The 21,941-nt window shown below is 38.0% G+C and overlaps 1 protein-coding gene across 1 annotated transcript in view; it reads left to right on the top strand.

Annotated features, from left to right (window-relative positions):
- LOC107684615 (contactin-5-like) overlaps window positions 1-21,941 on the top strand; it is a 132,102-nt gene that overhangs the window by 59,324 nt on the left and 50,837 nt on the right. Inside the window, 5 exon segments of the mRNA XM_016480915.1 lie at window positions 6,329-6,431; window positions 10,365-10,546; window positions 16,967-17,103; window positions 17,590-17,719; window positions 21,377-21,521. Of these exon segments, the coding sequence (XP_016336401.1) occupies window positions 6,329-6,431; window positions 10,365-10,546; window positions 16,967-17,103; window positions 17,590-17,719; window positions 21,377-21,521 (697 nt within the window).

Genomic DNA, 21,941 nt, shown 5'->3' with positions numbered 1-21,941 from the left:
ACACATCGGTGGTCTCCTACATCAATCGGCAGGGGGGTCTGCGTTCGCGCCCCTTGTACAAGCTGGTGCGCCAGATCCTTCTGTGGGCTCAGGGGAAGCTCCTCTCTCTAAGAGCAGTTTACATCCCTGGGTATCTAAATCAGGGGGCAGATATCCTGTTGAGACAGGGGCTGAGACCTGGGGGATGGAGGCTCCACCCCGAGGTGGTCGAGGCCATCTCACTAGCCTACGAGTCCTCTGGCCTCCCGTCTCCTATGGCGGCCTCCAAAGCTTTCAACTTGGGTGTGGCCTTGCAGGATATTTGTGCTGCGGCGGGCTGGTCCTCTCCGCACACTTTTGTCCGCTTTTACATCCTAGACCTGGCATCTACCCCAGGTTCACAGGTTCTCTCTTCATGATGTGCTTATGAGATACACACACAGGCAGGGACTTGGTAGTATGGCGCAGTGGGTATTCTCGTTCCCAAAGCAATCTCGACGCAGCTCGAGTTCCTGAAGGGGAACATCTCTAGGTTACGTATGTAACCATGGTTCCCCGAGGGAATGAGACGCTGCGTCTCTTTGCCATACTCCCTGCATCCCTGCAGGCACTACTTCATTGAAGCTGACTTGCGCTCTGCCGGATGCGCTTTTATACTTCCTGGCGCTCAATGCTAATAACAGGCTACTGTTCTCAGAAAATATTGATATATGCATGATTAATTAAATGCCATATAATTGAGTCTTAATTTATTTGCAGGAATGTGCCAGCTGCAGATTCTGTTTCATATGGTTTTATTTTTAACATAAGAGTGTGTAACTTGAATGTGCAAGGATAACCGCTTTCAGTTATTTTAGCTATTCGTTCCCAAAGCGATCTCGACGCAGCTCGAGTTCCTGAAGGGGAACGTCTCTAGGTTACGGATGTAACCATGGTTCCCCGAGGGAACGAGACGCTGCGTCTCTTTGCCATACTCCCTGCATCCCTGCAGGCACTACTTCATTGAAGCTGACTTGCGCTCTGCCGGATGCGCTTTTATACTTTCTATTGCTTACTTCACCCCGCTCGTGACGTCTCGCTGCTCCATTGGGCTGATTTGACATGTGCTTCAGAACGCGGCCACGCAGGCGCGTTCCCAAAGCAATCTTGACGCAGTGGTACATACGTAACCTAGAGACGTTTGAAGTACTTTGATAACTTTTTGGTAACCCACCATTCATTTTGAATGTATGGAAAAGAGCAGCACAAATACAACCGTTAGTGGACAGAAGAAAAAATCATATAGGTTTGGAATGACATAAAGGTAAATAAATTATGAAAATGTAAATTATTTGCACCACCGTGTAGATTTTCTCATGGTTGCTTTCAATTTGCACTTTTGCTTTGGTTTGTCATTAGAAAATAGATATGAAGCCCAGCATTGGAATAATGGATTTTTTTCATTAGCAGTTGGATGTAAAAGCTTTAAATGTCTGATGGATGCCCACACTTTCATCAGGTGATTGTTCTGCATAGCACAACAAGAAAGGGAAAATTGCATTGCACAAAACTACCCCATTCTATGTTAATAAATGGATTAAATTGTGATTTGAAAGTAGGCATCGCAACACAAAAAGAGCTCACGTATTTGTTTCGGCACAGCTGGCCTAGAATGCAGTCCTATCAATTTCAGCCCTTCTAGATACTAAATAGGATACACAGAAAATGTATTGCAGCGTAAACCAATATAATATTGCAAATTCATTATACACATGGGATTGCTTTGGAATCATAAATGTGTAACAAGTAAGGGAATTGAGATTGAAATTGAAAAGTTGTTTGGGGGAAAATGGACTGCTATCATAAAATAGGCTATAAATGTGCTGTAGATTACAGCTGTAGGCAAGGGGTCAGAGTTTGGCTGGTTAGTTTAAGCAGTTAGTCCCTGCTGGCCTGGTTCAGTAGATGCCATGCCTACAACAGTCTGTGGGCAAAAAAACATCTTTCTCCATTGATGACCATTCAAAGTCTGTGCATTAGTCATGGAGATATTTCAGTGACTCTTCCTGCAGGTTACATCAGAAAACGATGACACCAAGTGATTGTCTTTATGAGTGAATCCTTCAAATTATCCATTCGACCAATCCATTCAAAAACACTGATTAATTTCGATACGTAATGACACTTTATGTGTGAGTCATTGAATAATTTATTCAACTGATTCAAGCAACAATGCTTATTTCGAGAATGCTTATTTCAACAATTAATATTTCCCGGAATGAAACAAGTGACTGTCTTTTGATGAGTCATTTGATCAAATATTCAGCAAATTCATTAAAAAATGCTGCTTCATTAGGAATGAAACAAATGACAAATGTCTTAACAAGTGACCATCTAAAGTGTGGTTGCACGGTATTTGCTTTAGTGATATATTTAGTGATATATTTGGAGATATATCTGTTGTTCTGTGTAAAAGCAACTTCACACAATGATGCTGCTTTCTTGTTATCTCAATAACATCTCAGAAATGGACGTAGTGAACGTTTCAAATGAGTAACAGAGGTCTGGACACATCTCTTGAACTAGTAATGGCACATCCTGAATTTGTGGCTGAAGAAAGTCATTAGGACACTGTTTGGATATCCTTACTTATTTATATGCTTTTATGTTGGACTGTTGAATAAAAGTAATATCTCACAAGTGTGTAATGGCTGTGATGTACAGCCATAACAAACTCTTGCTCGTGTGATATTGCTTTAATATAGTAGATGATTGCTAGTGGACATTTTTGGAGGACTGTTTAAAGCGTCAAATAGCATGAAATGGATCTTCTTTCTGAACTGTTTCCCTTTTTCTATAATCTTTGGCTTTCACCAGCGGTGGTCGAGACATGTTCTAGATTAAGGCACAATTGCAATATTTGTTATATTTTTCAAAGTGTAAAAAAGGAAAGAAATACTTTCTCATGTAAAATTCATACACCAGTTTCCCATTTAATAAGACTGATAATGCTAATTAGGCCCCTGAATGGGAGTGTTTCTCTTCGTAATTGCAGACTTACTGAATGCCAGCTGACATATCTCTCAGCAAATGGATATAGATGGGCCCTCACAACATCCGCATGAATAAACAAAGGATCTGTGTCCTCCAGCTACGACTGCAGAAGTGAAATGCAGCCATTCAAGATTCCTCTGCATTCCACGGAATTCTGCACATCAATTAGACTCCAGCGTGGTGCTGTTTTGAGGACAAATTCTCTTGCCCCATTTCCCAGCGGCCTCTGTAGTGTACTTGCAAAATAATTTAGTTTCACAGCTTGTCATGCGAGCTACTGTGGAGAATTCCCTCTCTTTGTCACTGGTATCTACTGGGTTTCCCGTACCGTGGCACCTGTTTGCTGTGATCCCTCGAGCTTCGTTGTGCTAAATTGCAAATCCAGGAGATTGTTTACTCTTGTACAGTAGATGGAATTTATTAATGCATTAAGAATCATACCCATCTTTAACGCTGTAAAGCTTAACAAATGAGATTAGACAAATAGTCTAAATTATTTATTTATTTAATAAAACAGTTTATTGAACCTAAACATGAAAGATTATCATTTGATAAATCAGGTTTTTATGGCTCGTATAGTATGATACAGGAGAATGTGGAGCTCATACATCTCAGTTTTATTCAAGAGCAAAAATATGCAATTTAGTGCAGTTGCTGATATTTTATATGGCCAAATTAAAAATGAAATTCTGATAGCTTGTAATGTAAATCAATGAGATCTTTGTAACAGTATAGCAGCCTTCTTAAATAAATATCAGTTGTTGATCTATATTTCCCAATAGTATGTCCTAGTAAGATGATATTTAAATGCTTAGTATATGATCAAAGCTCTGTAGTTTTGTATTGTGGAACAAAACATAATACAATGCAATAAAATGGTGATCTTCATTTCATTTTTATTTAATTTTATTTGTTATTATGTAATCTAATGCAAAGACATCTATTTAAGTGTGGCTAAAGTGTGCATGAACCTTTTGGGGCTGCTGTATGTGCAGTTGTCGCATTTATAAAATGTCTTGGGTTGTTGCACTATTGATTGTGAGGTCAATGTTCTAGTGCAGCTACTCTGGATATTTCAGGCGATGGAGTCCTCATGCGCAATGTAATCCATCATATAAGAGCACCTCAGGCCTCTCCTAAACCTACAAAGCACCTACATGGATTGAAAGAAAAAATAAAACACGAGGCCAGTGCACAAGAAGCACAAGTTTTCTGTCACAAGCTTTAATTAATGAGTATGGGCTTCCAAAAAGCAAACGGGAAGATGCCAAGGTGGAATTTCATGTGAGAGGGGCAAAAGGTGTGAGTAATGTGCTGATCCAACACCTACAAACTGAGATATTTAGAGGTGTGCTGCCCCATAGAGTCGGTTGTAGCACAGCTAACGTATCTCAGTATAAAATCACTTGAATGCTTTTATCATGCCTGTTCACTTCAGAAAGCGGATCACAATCAGATTGCATTACGTGTAAATGCACTCAAGACACACTGATCGGATCACTACAACCACATTTGGAGGTGCTCAGGGACACATAAAGTGCGATAAGATCTCTGCCGGATAAAAAAATGCAAGTCAATGCCAGGTGTAAATGGGGGAGACTTCATAAGAGCTGTATCACCATAAATGTCTGGTAGTGTTGTCAAAAATAGAGATTTTTGATTACATATTGATACTGAAAAATTTTAAACAGTTTCAGTACTCGTACTGTAGTATCAATACACAGATACAAACTTCGCTTTCTCGCACTCTCTTCTGTCCGATAGTAAGTTGACACACCACAGTGTGTGTATTTTAATTATATGAACATGTAGTATATAGTAATATATATATATATATATATATATATACTGTATATATATATATTTCTGTGCACTGAACATGCAGCATGCAGTGTTTATATAATATAAACTACGAAGTGTGGCATCGTGTGCACACGAACAGCTCCAGTGTTTTCAGCATCTCAGAGCATCTTGGTTCATAGTAAATGCAGTGACATTTCTTCAAGCGCTGTGAGTTTAACGTGCATTTAAACTAGAACACAACATGCACAAATAGTTTTATTTTCGCATTTGCAGATTTTTTTGTAGACAGATAATTGCATTTCACAAGGTTTATAATGAGAAGTATTTGTAAACCGGTTGTCACAAAAAAAAAAAAAAAAAAACGTCCCTGCTTTTTTTTCTGCCAAAATAAAAGCTTAAGGGTTTAACTCTTGCAAGTGAAAATATTATGACAGAAATATTATCATTTTAAAATTGCATTGAAAAGTAAATTAATTTATATAATTATTATTTATTTTAAAGTGCATTTGTACAGCTAGTGTATGAATGCACTCCAGAAGATATTATTTTTATGTCAGTTTTTTTTTTTTTTTTTTTTGACGTAGTACACTTGCTCCGTAGCTCTGGTATAACAACACTTGCAATTCGGAACTCTCAGGTACAAGTTTATAGAAAGAAGGTAAAATGGCATGGCAGATGCATTTTTATCTTATGATTTATGTTCAAGTTAGATTAGGTGGTATGCTATTTTCAAACACGATCAGTAAGACTGATAATGATAGCATTAACCTTTCATTGCCACTAACTAGACATTTTATTTCCAAACTGCGATGATACATACAACAACCAATGTAATAAAACACTTTCACTTTGAAAGCATTGCAAAACCCACATATTCATGTTTTTTTTTTTTTCTACTGGGCCTGGGATGGTATTCAGGGATACTACTCTTTTGACATACTGTTTTCTGCATATTATATAGTACGGAAGTAGGCACTCCTTCGGATGCATTAAAAGTGTGACATTAGTTAGCAAGATGGCTAACACAGGTTACATCAGCTGTAAGTAAGTGAATTTTAAGGTAATGATTTTAGCTAGATGCTAATGCTTACATGCAAAATCAAATAGTATGTGACAGGTGCCTGTGGTATTCGAATGATGGGAAATGCAGCCTGTCACCTCATAAACCAGCTAAATGTGTCGTACTTTCTGTGAAACTTAACTGCTTTTCTTAGTCAGCAGTAAACAAAATATGCGCAAGCTAAATAGCAGAGTGTACATTGACAATGAGAACCTGGTGATGAGTGCCAGTTAGCTTCCTTCAAGATTGAAACCCCCTGAACTTGGAAAGTTGGAGTTTTCATTGATGTTTTTTTTTTTTTTGACAAAAGTATGTATTTTTTCATTGCATGGCATACGTATGTTAATTAGCACACATTTTAATGCTGAGCTTCTATTTAGTGTCATGCCATCGCATATGGTGAAATCTATATGTAGACCTACCTTTATGAATGTCTTACGTTTTGTTTTTTAGGAGTGATGGGGGAGTACGAGCCCAAAATTGAAGCACATTTTCCCCAGACGGTACTGGCAGCCAAAGGCATCACAGTGCGGCTAGAGTGCTTTGCCCTTGGGAAGTAAGTATGTTGGCATAATCAACCCACCCCCACCCAGACCGCTTCCCGACATTGTGCCACCTGAAGGTGCCTTTCTATCACACAAAGGTAGAACATGCACCGTTGCCCCTTTGGAAGCACCTCTTTTGCTATTGGAATCATTAATAATCATAATTGCGGCCAATTTAACCAGTCAAACCACTTTCTTTTCAGAATAGAGAGCAGAATGCATCCTCCAGAGATGAGATGGTACCAGGAGGATAGCTATTTTTACTCCTAACTCCGCTCTGCTGTTAAAGGAGCTCTCCACAAGTATTGAACTCTGTGCCATAACTGATATAGTGGCAATTTCACTGTGATTGGTGTAGAAACTGCACCGAGATTCAGCCCCTGGGAGCTGTATATTCTCGTAATAGTTGTATGGGGCGGCAGAGGGTGAGGGCCAGGGGTTGTGAAGCAGGAGAGCGATTTGAGTGTCTGTACATGCCATTGTTTGGAGGATGCTTTTAATATCTGGTCTGTTCACATATGGTCAAGGATAGCACATTGAGAAATGAATGTGGCCAGTACAGACCCACAGCCAGAAGGCAGAAAAGCACTCCGACATTCAGTCAGTGCAGCACACTGACTATAAATGATGGAGCGAGAAGGCTTTTTTCCACATGCTTAAGATGTGCTTTGCCATGCCATCCTGCTCGCTTACACATAAAGAGATCATTTGAAAAGCGCTCTCTGTTTTTACTTGAACAGGAATAGCTGCCATAACTTTGGGTTTGTTTTTAGTTAGCAGCAAATATACAAGAGACTATATGAAGGTGACATGCTAACCTTTTTTTTTTTTTAAATGTAGAGCTGTTTCTCTAAAATTCAATTGAAAAATAAAACAGATCATTTAGATATTGTATAGGCAAATGCAGAAGTTGATGTCTAGAGAAGTCTAGGATGGAGTGGTTAATTGATTTAAATGTTTTTGGGAGATTGTTGATCACTGCACACGTTAATATAACAAAATATTAACGAAAGAGGTATTTCATTTTCAAGCAAAATATTTAACATAAGGAGCTTTTTAAGCAAAATATTTCCCATAAAACAATAGATATATATTCAGAATTAAAGGTTTTTGGTGCAAATGTACTAATAATAACAATAAAATATCCATCCATCTATCTATTCATCTATCTATATTTATATATTTGGTTTTGTGTTATTTTCTGCTTTATTTTTATTTGTCATTGTCAGGTTACATTCTGTAGAACTTTCTTTGGGATTCTCAGTTTGTAGCTTAACAGAACTTGATAGGGTGTTTTGCGTAAAGGAAATGCAATTCTGCATTTTAAATACATAATCCAGTGTCATCGTGCTGTAATTCTATTTGCGTTTGTTATTTGTAATGAATAATTCAAATGCAAAGCCTATCAAGCGCAAACAGATTCTAAGCCAAACTGTTGTAAGGGCCCAGTAATTGTTTACAGTGCCTTCAAGGACCCCTTGGTGTGGAAATGTCGTTTACAATTAATTATTCATATTAGAATAATAAGTCATTAATTAAACCTAGACATTAATCGATGTATTCTTGTTGGCTTCTCTCCCTTAGTTCAATTAAACTTTACAGACTCTTAGCTCGCTGCTCAGTGAATGGAGAAATCACGGAGATCTCACCAATGGCCTTTCTCTTCGCTCGCAGCTCATTTAGTGCTGATAGCAAATCCTCTGGTGAACTTTAGGCCCCCCCCCCCTTACCCGCAAATAAATGATTTATCAGTGCACATTATTAGAAAATGGCACTCTTTGTAATGAACTAAACTGAACTAAGAATTACTTTTAGTCTCATGCTGTCACTCAGCATGTATGACAATCTAACAGTCGGGGCGACTAAGGGCTTGGCATTGTGTGCAGGGAAAAGGCTAGAATGTTTATTGTCAGTAGCTCGGGCGGTCTGCCCGAAATGTCTGCAGGGATGCTTTTCAGAGGCGGCATTGTACCGTACACTTTCAAAGGCAAACTGCCAGCTTATAATGGTGAATGGGTCTGGAGCCGAAAATGTTACCGGGGCTACAAAAGAGGTCGCTTTCATGCATGCTGGCATTTTGTTGAAGGTATAACCTTTCTGGATGGTTCTCACACCACTTAAGAAATAATGGTTAGATATTTTGTTATGAATTTTTTTATTCAAATGATTTGCTCTTGAACATTTTCAGGGTTAGATAAACAATATGAATGTACATTTTTACTCATAAGAATTTAGTGGAGTCTTATTGTGCATTTAAGAAGGGAATTTTGAATTAAATTGAATTGATTTCACATTATAGCCTTAATTAAAGACTACATTATACTATATACTATATATAGTATATACATTGTGAAATTTAAAAAATATTAACCCTAGAAACAACAACAATTACTGGTCTGAAAAAAAAAATAGGTTTACTTGATTATCCATACGTTTTTTTTTTTGTTTTTTTGCATATCGGATCTTGAGGAACATTTGCACATCTCTCAATCATCATAGTGTTGCATTTTATTATATGTTTGCACCTCACAATGGAAGAGCTCTGAATATAAAATGTTTAAATATCATCCTACTAAGACATTATTTGTACAGTGATAACTAATAATTATATGCATTGTATGTAAGTAGTCTGCTATTCTGTTATGAAGCAATCAGAATTTCATCTTTTTTGGCCACATAAACATTTTTTTATTATTATCTTTTAGCATTCAAAACAGAACTATTTGCTTTATTAGTAATCATATGAGACATACAAATAATATCCACACCTACCAATGCATCAATATGATGAAATCACTGAAGACAAAATGTTTGTTCTACAACTTTAAAAAGGCCCCATGAGTTTTATCATAGATCCACCATGATTTAAACTGACAGGACAGAAATGTCATCCTGTGTGGATAAATGTCCTTGTACAATTTAAGCGGATGTAGAGGGACAAAGGACCCTTTTTTACGGAAGTTTTTACAGAGGGGCCTACGGATGATTGATGCCGCTGTCTGGGTTTTCCTCGGCGTCACATTTCCATTGTTGGAAAGCTGTGAAATGGAGCTGTCACTATGTAGCAGTGCTGATTGTGTCTGATAGAGCGGGTTATCTACAAACGGGTGCCGCACCTAGGAGGTCATATCACACGCCCGCTGCAGCCACAAATAGGGATGGATGGCAGTGTACAAATACTGCTTATCTACACAACTATCTAGACGTTTATTGTGTTACCCAGTACACAGCCACTTACAGAGTGCTGCCATATCAGATTGTCCTGTTCGTACTTTCAAAAAGACCACAGTATCAGCTTTATGAATTAGCACAGATGCACGTTTTGGGCAGAGATAAAGGAATTGCTTTTAGAAAGTGCTTTTTTGAGATGAAGTATATCGTTTTTCAGGAGGAGAGTCTTAGAGAATCAGCTGGGTTTCGTGATGTTGTTAGGTGATGATTTACGCTTCTGTAAAAGCCACAAGTCACGATGATTTCAACACTGTTTAAAAATAAAACTGTGTGCAAAAGCCAAATTCTTGGTAAGGAAATAATCTACCTCCTGAAGAGCTCATCTACCAAACAAAGAGGTTGCTGTTACCTTTAAAACCTTTTCAATTCATTCAATGGAATTCAATGGATTCAATGGAATTCAGCAGTGACGCTCACTCCCATGAAGCACTGCAAAATAAATGCTACAAATACTTCCAGGAAAAAAAGGGCTCTGTTGTAAAAAAATAATGACATGTTTTCAAAAAGGTTTTCTGAACACTCCCCTTAGCCACAGTTGGACAGACAAACAGATCCTACCCTAGAATGACACAATTGGTTGAGTCAAAGTCATGCTAGTTAATATTCTCAAACAAACTAGAATAAACTGGGATAAGATGAACTATTGCAGCATCAAAAAATGATATATTACCTCTTTAATTATTTATTTCTTATATATTTTTTTATGTTCTCAGTCCTGTCCCCACCATCACCTGGAGAAAGATGAGTGGGAACATCCCCAAAAAAGCCCGTCTGCGCAAATCACAGGCTGTTCTCGAGATCCCCAACATCCAGCTAGAGGATTCTGGGAGTTACGAGTGTAAAGCTGAGAACACCAGAGGAGGCACTGCCTTCAGAGGACAACTCCAGGTCTACAGTGAGTACAGCTTTGCTTCTGAAAAACTGTGCAACCAGATCATTAAAAAGGACATTTCGGTTACACTTGATTTTAAGGTTCAGTTCTCACGATTAACTATTAACTATGATTCTTATCCTCCTAATTTGCTTCTTATTAATAGTTTGTAATGTAGCTGTTAAGTATAGGTATGGGGTAGGATTAAGGGATATAAAATATTGTCGTGCAGAATAAAGGCCCGTTCACACCAAGAATGATAACTATAAAGATAACTATATTAGCGTCCACACCTTCCACACGGATATTGTCTGTTTATTCCAAGCGCACACTCATCTGCCGCTTTAAATTCTCGAGCTCGTCATAGCAGGATTGATTCTGATTGACTGTAAATGTTTTTTATCGTTCATTAGCTGGGAAAAATCGTTATGAAAGTGATTTCAACTATATTGTTTCTCTGTGCCTTTATTGTTATAGCTGTGGTGTGGACTCTGCTATTCTTTAATATTGAGAACGATTTTTACATTTACATTTAGACATTTAGCAGACACTTTTATCCAAAGCGACTTACAAATGAGGACAATGGAAGCAATCAAAATCAACAAAAGAGCAATGATATGCAAGTGCTATAACAAGTCTGTTAGCTTAATGCAGTACACATAGCAAGGTTTTTTTTTACATCATATAATAAATAAAAAGAAAACAGATAGAATAGAAAAAGAATAGAGCAAGCTACTGGCTGGAAGACCTGCCAAGAGAGCATTGCAATAGTCCAGCCTGGACAGAACAAGAGCTTGAACAAGGACTTGTCAAGCATGTTCCGAAAGAAAGGGCCTGATATTCTTGATGTTGAATAAAGCAAATCTGCAGGACCGAGCAGTTTTAGCAATGTGGTCTGAGAAAGTCTGCTGATCGTCAATCATAACTCCAAGGTTTCTGTCTGTTTTTGAGTTATGGTTGATGTGCCTAACTGGATGGGACAGAACCTAATGATGCCATGTAGACAGAGAAGAGAAGTGGTCCAAGTACTGAGCCCTGAGGCACCCCAGTGGTTAGATGCTGTGACTTGGACACCTCACCTCTCCAAGATATCGTGAAGGACCTATCTGAGAGATAAGACTCAAACCACTGAACTGAGATGGCTGGTAAGATGTGCTTGACAGTTTGTGGTGTGGAAAATTGTGCACTGATGGTTTTAATTGTATTAATGAGGAACGTGGCAAAGTCGTCAGCTGTTATAGTTGATGAAGGAGGGGAGAACAAAGGAGGGAGGAAAATATTTTAAACAGCATGCGAGAGTTAGACGAATTGTTAATTTTGTTATGATAGTATGTCCTTTTAGCAATGGAGACATTAGCAGAGAATGAAGAGAGGAGTGACTGATACATATTTAAGTTCAGTAGTATTTTGTGATTTGCGCCACACCCATTCAGCAGCCCTGAGCTTAGAACGATGCTCACAGATAACCAAGGGGCAGAGGGGGGGGTATGGCCTAGCCTGGAAGACAAGGGGCAGTTCATTGGACTATCAAACAGACTGGAAAACTCAACTGTAAAACGACTTTCTTTTCTTTGCATTGTCTTTTTAGTTTCATATTGAATCTAATACAGACAGTTGACCCTGAGAGGTCAAGTAAATATCTACAGCGGATCTAAATATTTATAATTAATTATAACTAGTTATGATTAATTATTCATATTTCCCTTATGAGCTGATTCGCTACAGAGGTCAGTAGTATTTTTTGATTTGCGCCACAACCTGTCAGCAGCCCTGAGCTTAGAAGAATGCTCACGGAGAACATCAGACAGCCAAGGGGTAGAAGGGGTGGTACGGCCTGGCCTGGAAAACAAGGGGCAGACAGTGTCTAAACAAGATGTAAGAGTGGAGCAGAACGTATCAGTAGCACGGTTAGCATCAAGAGATGCTAACTGTTTAGGGGGAGGAAGCGAAGATGAAACATAGCAGATAGCCGGGAGGGTGAGAGTGAGCGTTAGTGCAGTAACCAGTACATGATCAGTGGAGCAGTGTCGTGTGTAAATAAGGTCAAGTTGGTTGCCTGATTTGTGAGTAGCCTTAGTTAACACTCTCTTGAGATCAAAAGAGGCAAGCAGAGTGTGGAAATCTGCAGCCTGCAACCATTCTCAGGAAAGGTTGAGAGCAGCACATCTAATTCATCCAAGAAGTTACCTTGTGGTCCTGGGGGTCGATAAACAACTACAAAATGGATTTTAAAGATTTGGATTTTTAGAACTATATTTTTATCGTTATCTTTATAGTCATCATCCTTGGTGTGATCAGGACTTAAGGCATTAATATGTGCTTTATGAATACTAATAAACAGCCAATATGCTAGTAATATGCATGCTAGTTAAAACTGAGAATTGGTCCTTAAAAATAAAGCATTACTGAAAATAAAGCATTACCAAAAAAGTGTGTTACTCATTTGTAAGTTGCGACGAAAGCATCTGTTAAATTAATAAATCTATATGAGCAAGTGGGGGATTGATAATGGTGAAAGCCAAGGCAGGTTTATCCTACAGACTAGAATGATGGCTCAAATCATCTGGCTTATTGAGGGAATATGTGCAATTTCTTTGTTATTTTGATTGGATGAATGATTTTTCCAAAGACTTACGTTGAAGAAGCAATATCTAGAGACCAAACCAGGTATGGGCAACTACAGTCCAAGAGGGTTGCTAGCAGTTTAGCTCTATCCCCAATCAAACATACCTTAAAAATCTAACCAAAGTCTTCAGGATTACTAGAAAACTATAGACATGTGCGCTTGATTAGGCATGGAGCTAAACTCCACAGGACATTGGCAGTCCAGGACTGGAGTTGCCGATCCCTGGACAAGACTATCGCAGAAATTTGAGGATGGACTCTATTGTGGAGGTCTTCAATCCTGCTCCTAAAGACAGACTCTTTTACTATATTTATTTCCAAGTTGCTTTAACACACCACACTGATGTATGATTTTCAAGCAATCTTGAAGACCTTGATTAGCTGGTTCAGGGTTGGTTTGATTAGGGTTGGAGCTAAACTCTGCAGTACAGTGGGTCTCCAGTAGCAGGGCTGAAGACCTGTGCTCTATTATAACATCCATCCACATCCCAGAACCCTTTAACAATGCTTTTGCAGCCACCCAGAACACACTAGTTTTGAGTGGATGAGCACTACTCGCATTTTCTTCAGAAAATGTATAAATGTAAGAGCTATTTGTAAAAAAAAAAAAAAAAGGCTTTGAAGTAATGTGTCACAGTAGTGTGGGAAAAAGATCCACTGGGTCCATTTCTGATTAGGTTCCTTCATAAATTATTCCACTGGGCATACGCTCACTCTCTTTTGCATAAATCTGACTGGATGTAGGTGACTGTTTTCTTCAGTAGAACAGTAAAGAAGATTTTTAGCTGAAACCATAGTCCTTGGTGATTCATAAAATGCAAGTCAGCATCTGCTGAACATCTACGAAGAACAATAACTATAAGGATAACTGTAAAGTTTTAGCAATTGTTCTAATTCTATGAGAATAACAAAATCCACATTACAGGTAAAATGATAATGACGCAGAGGAATAATATCATTGTAAGCACTTTCAGAACGATTTTAGCAGCTGATGAAAGATAAAGACATTGACTTTAAAACTTTAAAAATACTTTAAAGAGCTTGAGTATTTAATGTGGTAGATCACACGCATAGAGTAAACATAATATTATTTCCCTATGGTGTGCATGCAACTATACTGTAGTTTAGTTATGAACTTTTAAGGTTGAAATATAATGCACAACTTTAGCCCAGATTTGTGCCCCAATTTACAGGTTGGAGGTGTCAACACTTGTTGCCAAACGTCAGAGCCAATCTACAGATTTTGGGCAGCTAGAATTGACCGATTTCACAGAAAATCGCATAGGGTATGATCCACACAGACTGTTTTTTAAGCTTCAAAATATGATTTCATCCATTTAGAGCAGGGCTGCCCAAACTCGGTCCTGGAGGGCCGGTGTCCTGCAGAGTTTAGATCCAACCCCATTTAGACTCACCTGAACCAGCTAATCAAGCTCTTACTAGGCATACTAGAAACCTCCAGGCAGGTGTGTTGAGGCAGGTTGGAGCTAAACTCTGCAGGACATCGGCACTCCAGGACCGAGTTTGGGCACCTCTGATTTAGAGGATATCAGATATGTTTGATATTTTGAGTAGGACAGTGAACTTGACTTTTAACCTCCATGTCCCAGTCACAAAGCCGCAAAAGTACTCACAAGTACTCACAAGTGAATACTATGGGTCTTTTAGTCAGGTCTGGCTCTATTCTGGAATATAACGCCCACTTTTTACCAGGAAAGTGCCTCTAAATATATAAATTAAGTCTCTTGATCAACAGACATTCTTGAACGTTTGTAAGGAGAAGTCACTTCCCAGTCTACCAAGACCATTAATGGAAATTAAACTGTAAGGACCCTTCAGAAATGTAAGTAATGACATTACAACCATGAGTAAAAAGAACACATGAAAACCCAAGTCAACACCTTTTAAATTATTGAAGAATTTGGTCTTTCGTGATCAATGACATTATGAACTGCTATGGTATGTGGTGGTCAGCAAGAAAAGTCCTTTGGTGCAAGAAACTTTGACTAGGTGAAAAAACAAAAAGCTACAAAAGTTCAGTACATTTTAAACTGATTTTAAGAGGTGTTTGCTATTAAAAATTATCATGTGTTTGTAACTTATTACTTTTGCCCCAACTGTCAAACTTGAAAATGCTCTTGAAGGAAGGCACACAGCTTCTGCCTTCACCTGCAAACTATATTCCAGACACACGTCTGCTCTTACAATTTGCATACACCCTATTCAGTCTGTAAGCCCCTTTTTTTCTCAACAGATGTGATTGAAAGCTTGCCTTCAGCGAGCTTCTCTCTCAAAGCCGCAGCTCATGTGAATTATATGTCACGTGCAGCAGCTGCAGATCGACATGCGTGTTCTGGGTGAGCAACGAATCGGGGGCCACCGACGGGCAGGGGTATGCATCCTCCTCAAGGCTGTGGCCTGCCGTCATTGTCACGGCTGTGGGTCCGGAGTGAGGAATAGTGGTGTGGATGGTTGGAGGCAGTACGTTTTATTACCATGTCCAAGAGCTGTAACTTAAGGAGCCTATGCCCAGAGGTTACCTGCACCTTTCCTCTCTTCTTTTCTCTCAATTTTATAAAATTGACACAAGATGTCTTATCAATTATACAAAGCAGCTAGATATCTCAATGGGAGTGTCATCTGAATAGAGAGATGACTGCTTTCCATGTGCTGGCTAATTGATTTGTTCCAAAAAGATATTACATTACTATTTACTTTCCTCCCATTATCTTTGTAGTTCTAAGCAAACGGTGATCAGTAAAGTGCATCTTGAAATTAGAGTGTCACAGATTTTTAGCATGTTTGCTATGTGGAGTTTTTCAGGTTGTTATTTGATTTCTTGGGTGTTCTGGGTTATTTCTGTTGCTATATGTTTTGTAGGGTGTTCTGAGTGTTTTTAGCAAGTTGCTATTTGGCTTGTATGGTATTCAGAGTGGTTTAACTTGTTTCTGGGGTGTTTCTTTTTTCTTTTTTGAGAATGTTGCTATGCAGATGGTGGGTGTTCTGGGTGTTTTTAGCATTTTTGTATCCACTCACAAGTCAACATGATATGACTCACTAGATATGACTGAGATCAACATTTCACCAATTTTTACATCCATCATGTGAAAATGTTAAGTCTGATTGCTTCGAAGAGTAATAATACCTGTCTACTTAACAAACCTCTAAACATTTGACTGTTTGTATTTTTGCTCACAATAAATTCAAAGACTTTCCTGTGCATGCTGGGCGCTAAAGGTCCACTGCTTTCAGAACTTTTCTGCTCATCATTCTTAATGAAAACGCTCTCCACTGTTCCTCTCATACATATTAATTCTGCAAAAGGACAATGCGACACAGGCTACCTACAAATTGCAGCTGCGCTTCATGTTAAAAATGTTTTATAGTCATCATAGTTTTTGGCATTCAAAACCGGGTTTTTGTTTAGTTAGCATCTTGTTTTTGTCTGTGAAAAAAAAAATCTAATTTATTTGTCAACAGAATTAACACTGCTGCCAGCTTAGGCAACTGCTTATATTGCCCATGCCAGAAATAGTAATGTAATGTTGTAAACATTTGTACAAAAAAAAATTTCTACTTAAAAATTTCATTATTAATTCAGTGTTACATACAGTTTTTTTTAAATGTTAAGTTAATTAATTTCGTAGTGAAAATTGTAAATCCTACTATTTTTTATTTTTAAAGATTTTTTTATTTTATTTATTTTTATTTTTTTTGCAAATTTCAGCACGACAAGTACAAATCAGAAGGGGAAAAAATCTTTACGGTTAAGCCCTGATCTTGCATATGTTCCTTGTCTCCTCTGTGTTCCTGGAACAGCTCTGCCGCAGTGGATCAGCATGATAAATGACACTCAACTGGACAGTGGAGAGCAGCTCCACTGGGAATGTCGAGCCACAGGAAAGCCCAGGCCCACGTATCGCTGGCTGCGCAACGGAGAACCTCTCAACTCACAGGTACATACACACACACACACACACACAGCTCACTTACTTATAGGAAAAAGAAATCTCTGAGATCTGTTTAATATTTCAATTGGTTCTCAAATGGAGACTTTTGCTTATGGCCAGAAACATACCTTACGCAAGCAAGCAAGCAACTCACAAATACTTGGTCAGCACAATGTAAGCTTGCCATAGAACCTATTTACATACACTCTTGCATTACATAGGCAGGCGCTCCAACATTTAAAAAAAAATGTCCTCTAAAAATCACACAATCAGCACTATTAGAAAGCTGTTCGAACAATCAGATTCGAGAATCAAAACTAACTATTATTTAATGTGTTACATATCACTCAGTGGTAGTATAATGACATATCAATTGTGACATATAAAGGTCTCATACTGGAGTCATTTTGGCAGATGTGTAATTGACATTAAATATGCTTTGAGCCTGACAGATGAACACATGGTTCTAAAGCAACTGTCGTCTCCCAACAGAGCAGAGTGGAAATGGTGAATGGGGAGCTTATCATTCACAGACTACAGCAGGCTGATTCTGGAATGTACCAGTGCATTGCGGAGAACAAGTACGGAGCCATCTACTCCAGCGCAGAGCTCAAAATACTAGGTAACTGCTATATAACTATTTCTAGAATCTTACTATTCCAGCATAACATGCAGTAGACTAGTTTTGTAGGATTTAATTGAATCATATATATATATGTATATATATATATATATATATATATATATATATAACATTGGTTACATCAGCAGAAAATTGTGAATAAAAAAAAATGTGAAGTGAAAAAGAGTGCTTATTTGATTCTGGACTGCAAACTTGTCACCTTTCTGGGAAAATCACCTTTCTGAAATAAAAATTTTGGCATTCGTTGGATTCAGAGTCAAACAGGTCTGGAGTGACTTTAGGAAGAGTAAATGATGACAGAATTTTTATGTAATAATCCCTTTAAGGTCTCCCTGTGGTTTAGCGCCAAATTAAAAGCTCTATAAAAAGTAAAGTATTTAAGCAAAATATGTTATTATTATTATTATTGTATTTAATCCCACAGGTAAAGTTTGCGTCTCTCTTTTTCTCTGTGAGCGTTGAGCAGGCCAGCTATTGACAGGCGGCTTTCAATCACACACAATGAATAATCCTGAAGCCTGAAACCATCATTGAATAGCAACAAAGACAAAACCGGGCCAAATAGCAATCAATTTCTGCTCTCTTTTAACAGGAAAAAAGTCTGTTTCAGGGACTGAAAAGTCTGCTGGCAGCACATTTGAGGAAGAAAGAAACTTTGGTGATATTGAGTTAGGTGTCCACAAGGATTGGCTAAACCGAAGACTACATAGACAGGGCTGTCACAAACAGCCCCGCAGTACGACAGAAGAAGGCAGGCGAGATGAAAAGAGAGAAAGAGAAAGGGACTAAGAAGAAAAAAAAAGTTATGTTGGATTGGATTTAGCTTGTTTGTCAGTCTTGGTGTAATAAGAACAAAAAACTATTAGAGTCGTTTATGAAAACGCCAGCGCTATCAGTCTCTGGATGCCCAGGATGAGACAAAGGAGAGATGCAAACCGGGATTGCATGTTTACTAGAGACACCCTCATTGTCTCCCTGTCAGCTTTGATTGTCCCACACATTCTAAGAAGCATGTGGTCGTCTTTTCATCAAATTCCTAGGGGTCATTTTGATTTACATTCCTCATTATGTGCTTTTGTTTGTCCACAGAGCTCTGATCATTCTAAGACAAGATGAACACAAAACAAATTACTCTTTCTTTTGACAGTATTTATGTTCAAATGATTGTTGAAGCCTAATGACTCAATGTAGGAGAATATATATATATATATATATATATATACACAAGTCTCTTATGCTCACCAATGTTGCATTTATTAGATCAAAAATATTGCAAAAATTAACATTGTGAAATATTATTTCAATTTAAGATAATGGCTTTCTATTTTTATATTTCTATTTTAATATAATTCAAAATGTAATTTATTCCCAGAAAAAAAAACTCAAGGGTGCAATATTTTGTTACAGATATACATATATTGTCACAGACGTCTCTCTCTGGTCTTATTGCCACATGGGTATTGCTAAAAGAATATGAACAATCTTAAATGCTAGACTCATAACATATAATTTTCAGAGAGACTGTGACTCACTGAATATTCCCCCTCACTGGTCCATTTCCCTCCAGCGCCAAAGTGCTTGTTTAGTTCTCTGGAGTGACAGTCAGAAGAATTTTTTTTTTTTAATGTATTTGTGACAAATCCCCCAGTTTCTCAGCGCCTATGGGGAGAGCTGTCATCCGTGACTTAGTCTATTCTATGTTATAGACGCGAGCACATATTGCAGTGACATATTACATGGCTAACAGCAGCCTTCATTCGAATGAGCCATAGCTGTAGGCCGACTCATCCGCATGTGTGCCACTGCCATGCAGCTCGTACCCTCGAGGCCAGTGAAGTAGGTGGCCCAGAGTGAACTGGCAGTGAGTCGTCAAATATGAAAGACCTCTTAGTATTCACAGTGAGAGACGCATGTCAAAACTCCCACTTAAAATTATACACTATAAGTCTCCAGTAAATGCTGTATGTCACACACAAATTAGGCACACACATATTCGTTACCACAAAGACACACACGCATCCCCACCCCCCCCACCAATAGAAGAATCGCGGAGCTCAGCATCCTGGCTGCCATTTGCGGCGCCATCATGAATGGTTCAATTCTGATTCTGATTCTGATTCTGATAAATAATACCAAAAACTGGATTCAGTCTTTTTATTACCTTTTTTTTCTTTCAATTAGCCCAAGTTTTGTATTTATTTTTGGAACGCATTGATTGTAGGTCTTATTAAAATGATAAACAACTACCTTCCTTACTATCAATAAGCAGCAATTAGGAGTTTATTGAGGGAAAACGCTTAGTTAATGGTGATTATGTGTTCTCTAATCTAAGTGTTACCCATATTATTTTGTGGGCCAAAACTTGTAAATAAGTTAGCATTTTAGCACATCCGGTTCTATTGTCCAAGTCAGCAGGATTTGAATGGGTTTTTGGTTAAATATCTGATATAAAGTTGACATAAGCTCAAGATATTTTAGTCTACGACATACAATAAATCAGTAAAACCCGCTTGTGATTTTTTAAAAAGCTTTTACTTGTCTTGAAAAAGGAGGATGCTAACAAGTAGCTAAAATGCCTTATTTACACCTAGTATTAAGAAGCGTTTTTGTCGTTCCGATCACAATTGGACAACACTAAATACAGGGTCTGAAACGTTTCAAGCTTATTCACTTTTGACTACTTCTAGAGGTATAGGTGAATACGCATTTGACAGCATTGCTTTCGTAGTTTAGACGCTCATGTGGTCAACTTTGTTTGAACTGCCACTAAAGACCTCTCTTCCTAATGATCTCATTCTTAAACATTACATGTGCTTGAAGCACGCTAGACTGACGGGACTTAAATGTTGCCGTCTGAAATCATAAGTTTAGTTTGAAGGTAAAAAATAAAATAAAAATACTAACATAAATGAAAGCTGCTGCTCGCCATATCATTTTCTGTTGTACCCTTTCGCGTTCATATGTTAATTGCATAAGCTTATTAGATCTAAAGCCCATAGATACACCCTCCCATAGCCCCTCCCTCAAATATATTATTTTAATTCAGAAGCCAAAGCTTTTGCCAAGGAAACCAGGGTGATTCTAACCTCCGGATTGGCCTTCAAAAATACATCATCACTGCACCACACTATAAGACGTCGTTTAACACTTGTATGTATTTCAGAACGAAACGGCTCATTAAGCAGAAAATTTCAATTTCGCCAGCCAAAGATTTGGTTTTACAAGAAATGTCATGACAAAAAAAGTAGTAAATAAATCATTTAAAAAAGACAAAGTCATTATTTTGTCTTCTGAGAACTTTAAACAAAATAAGAACATTTTACACCAATCACCTTGTTCAAAAGTTTACAAAACTCTTAATGACAAAAATTATTTCATCATTTACTCACCCTCAAGTTGCTTCAAACCTGTGTGTGTTTCTTAATTCTGTTGAACACAAAAGAAGATATTTTGAAGAATGTTTATAACTAAACAGTTGACGGTAGCCATTGACTACCATAGTTTATGAAATTGTCCATTTTTTTTTTTGTTGTGATCACTGGTGCTCAGTCTTATGACAAGAGTTGATGGCACAAGTTTAATTTTTGATTGAACAAATCCTTTAAAGTGGAACTATGTGTTTGTTTTCATCAACAGCATCAGCTCCCATGTTCAGCACCAACCCTGTCCGGCTCATTGCGACTGTTGGGAAAGATGTGTCTCTGGAGTGCCGTCCACGTGCATCGCCCAAACCTAGAATCTCATGGAGGAAAAATGATAGAAGAGTCCAGCCCAGCCGTAGGTGAGTCTAAATCCCAGCTGAAGCGCAGTTAGCTCTGTGACTGTACATGTTTTGCATGAAGGTGTGATAATTATCAGGATTCAGGATGAAGCAGTGGCAGTCCACTCCTATGGGTCCGTGTTTTTAATTGATTCCAATTAAATATGCCCATAAACATGCATACATTTACATGAATCTGTGTGCAAAGGGGTTTTAATCAATGTTCTTGTCCAATGATTACCGGTCTCACGCTGAGTTTGGCTCTGCTGAGGTACGATGTGATGACAGGTTTGTTTGTTTGCTCGCTCAGAGCTATTAGGCAAGTTTGTTATTTATTAGTGTATATGTATTAGTGTATGTGTGTGTATACATGTATATATGTGTGAGTATATATATATATATATATATATATATATATATATATATATATATTTTTTTTTT

Source organism: Sinocyclocheilus anshuiensis, unplaced genomic scaffold (genome assembly GCF_001515605.1).
Source record: "Sinocyclocheilus anshuiensis isolate Anshui unplaced genomic scaffold, SAMN03320099.WGS_v1.1 scaffold41, whole genome shotgun sequence".
NCBI lineage: Eukaryota > Metazoa > Chordata > Actinopteri > Cypriniformes > Cyprinidae > Sinocyclocheilus > Sinocyclocheilus anshuiensis.
The sequence above is the reverse complement of the archived record's forward strand: the minus strand, read 5'-3'. Positions and strand labels throughout refer to the sequence as shown.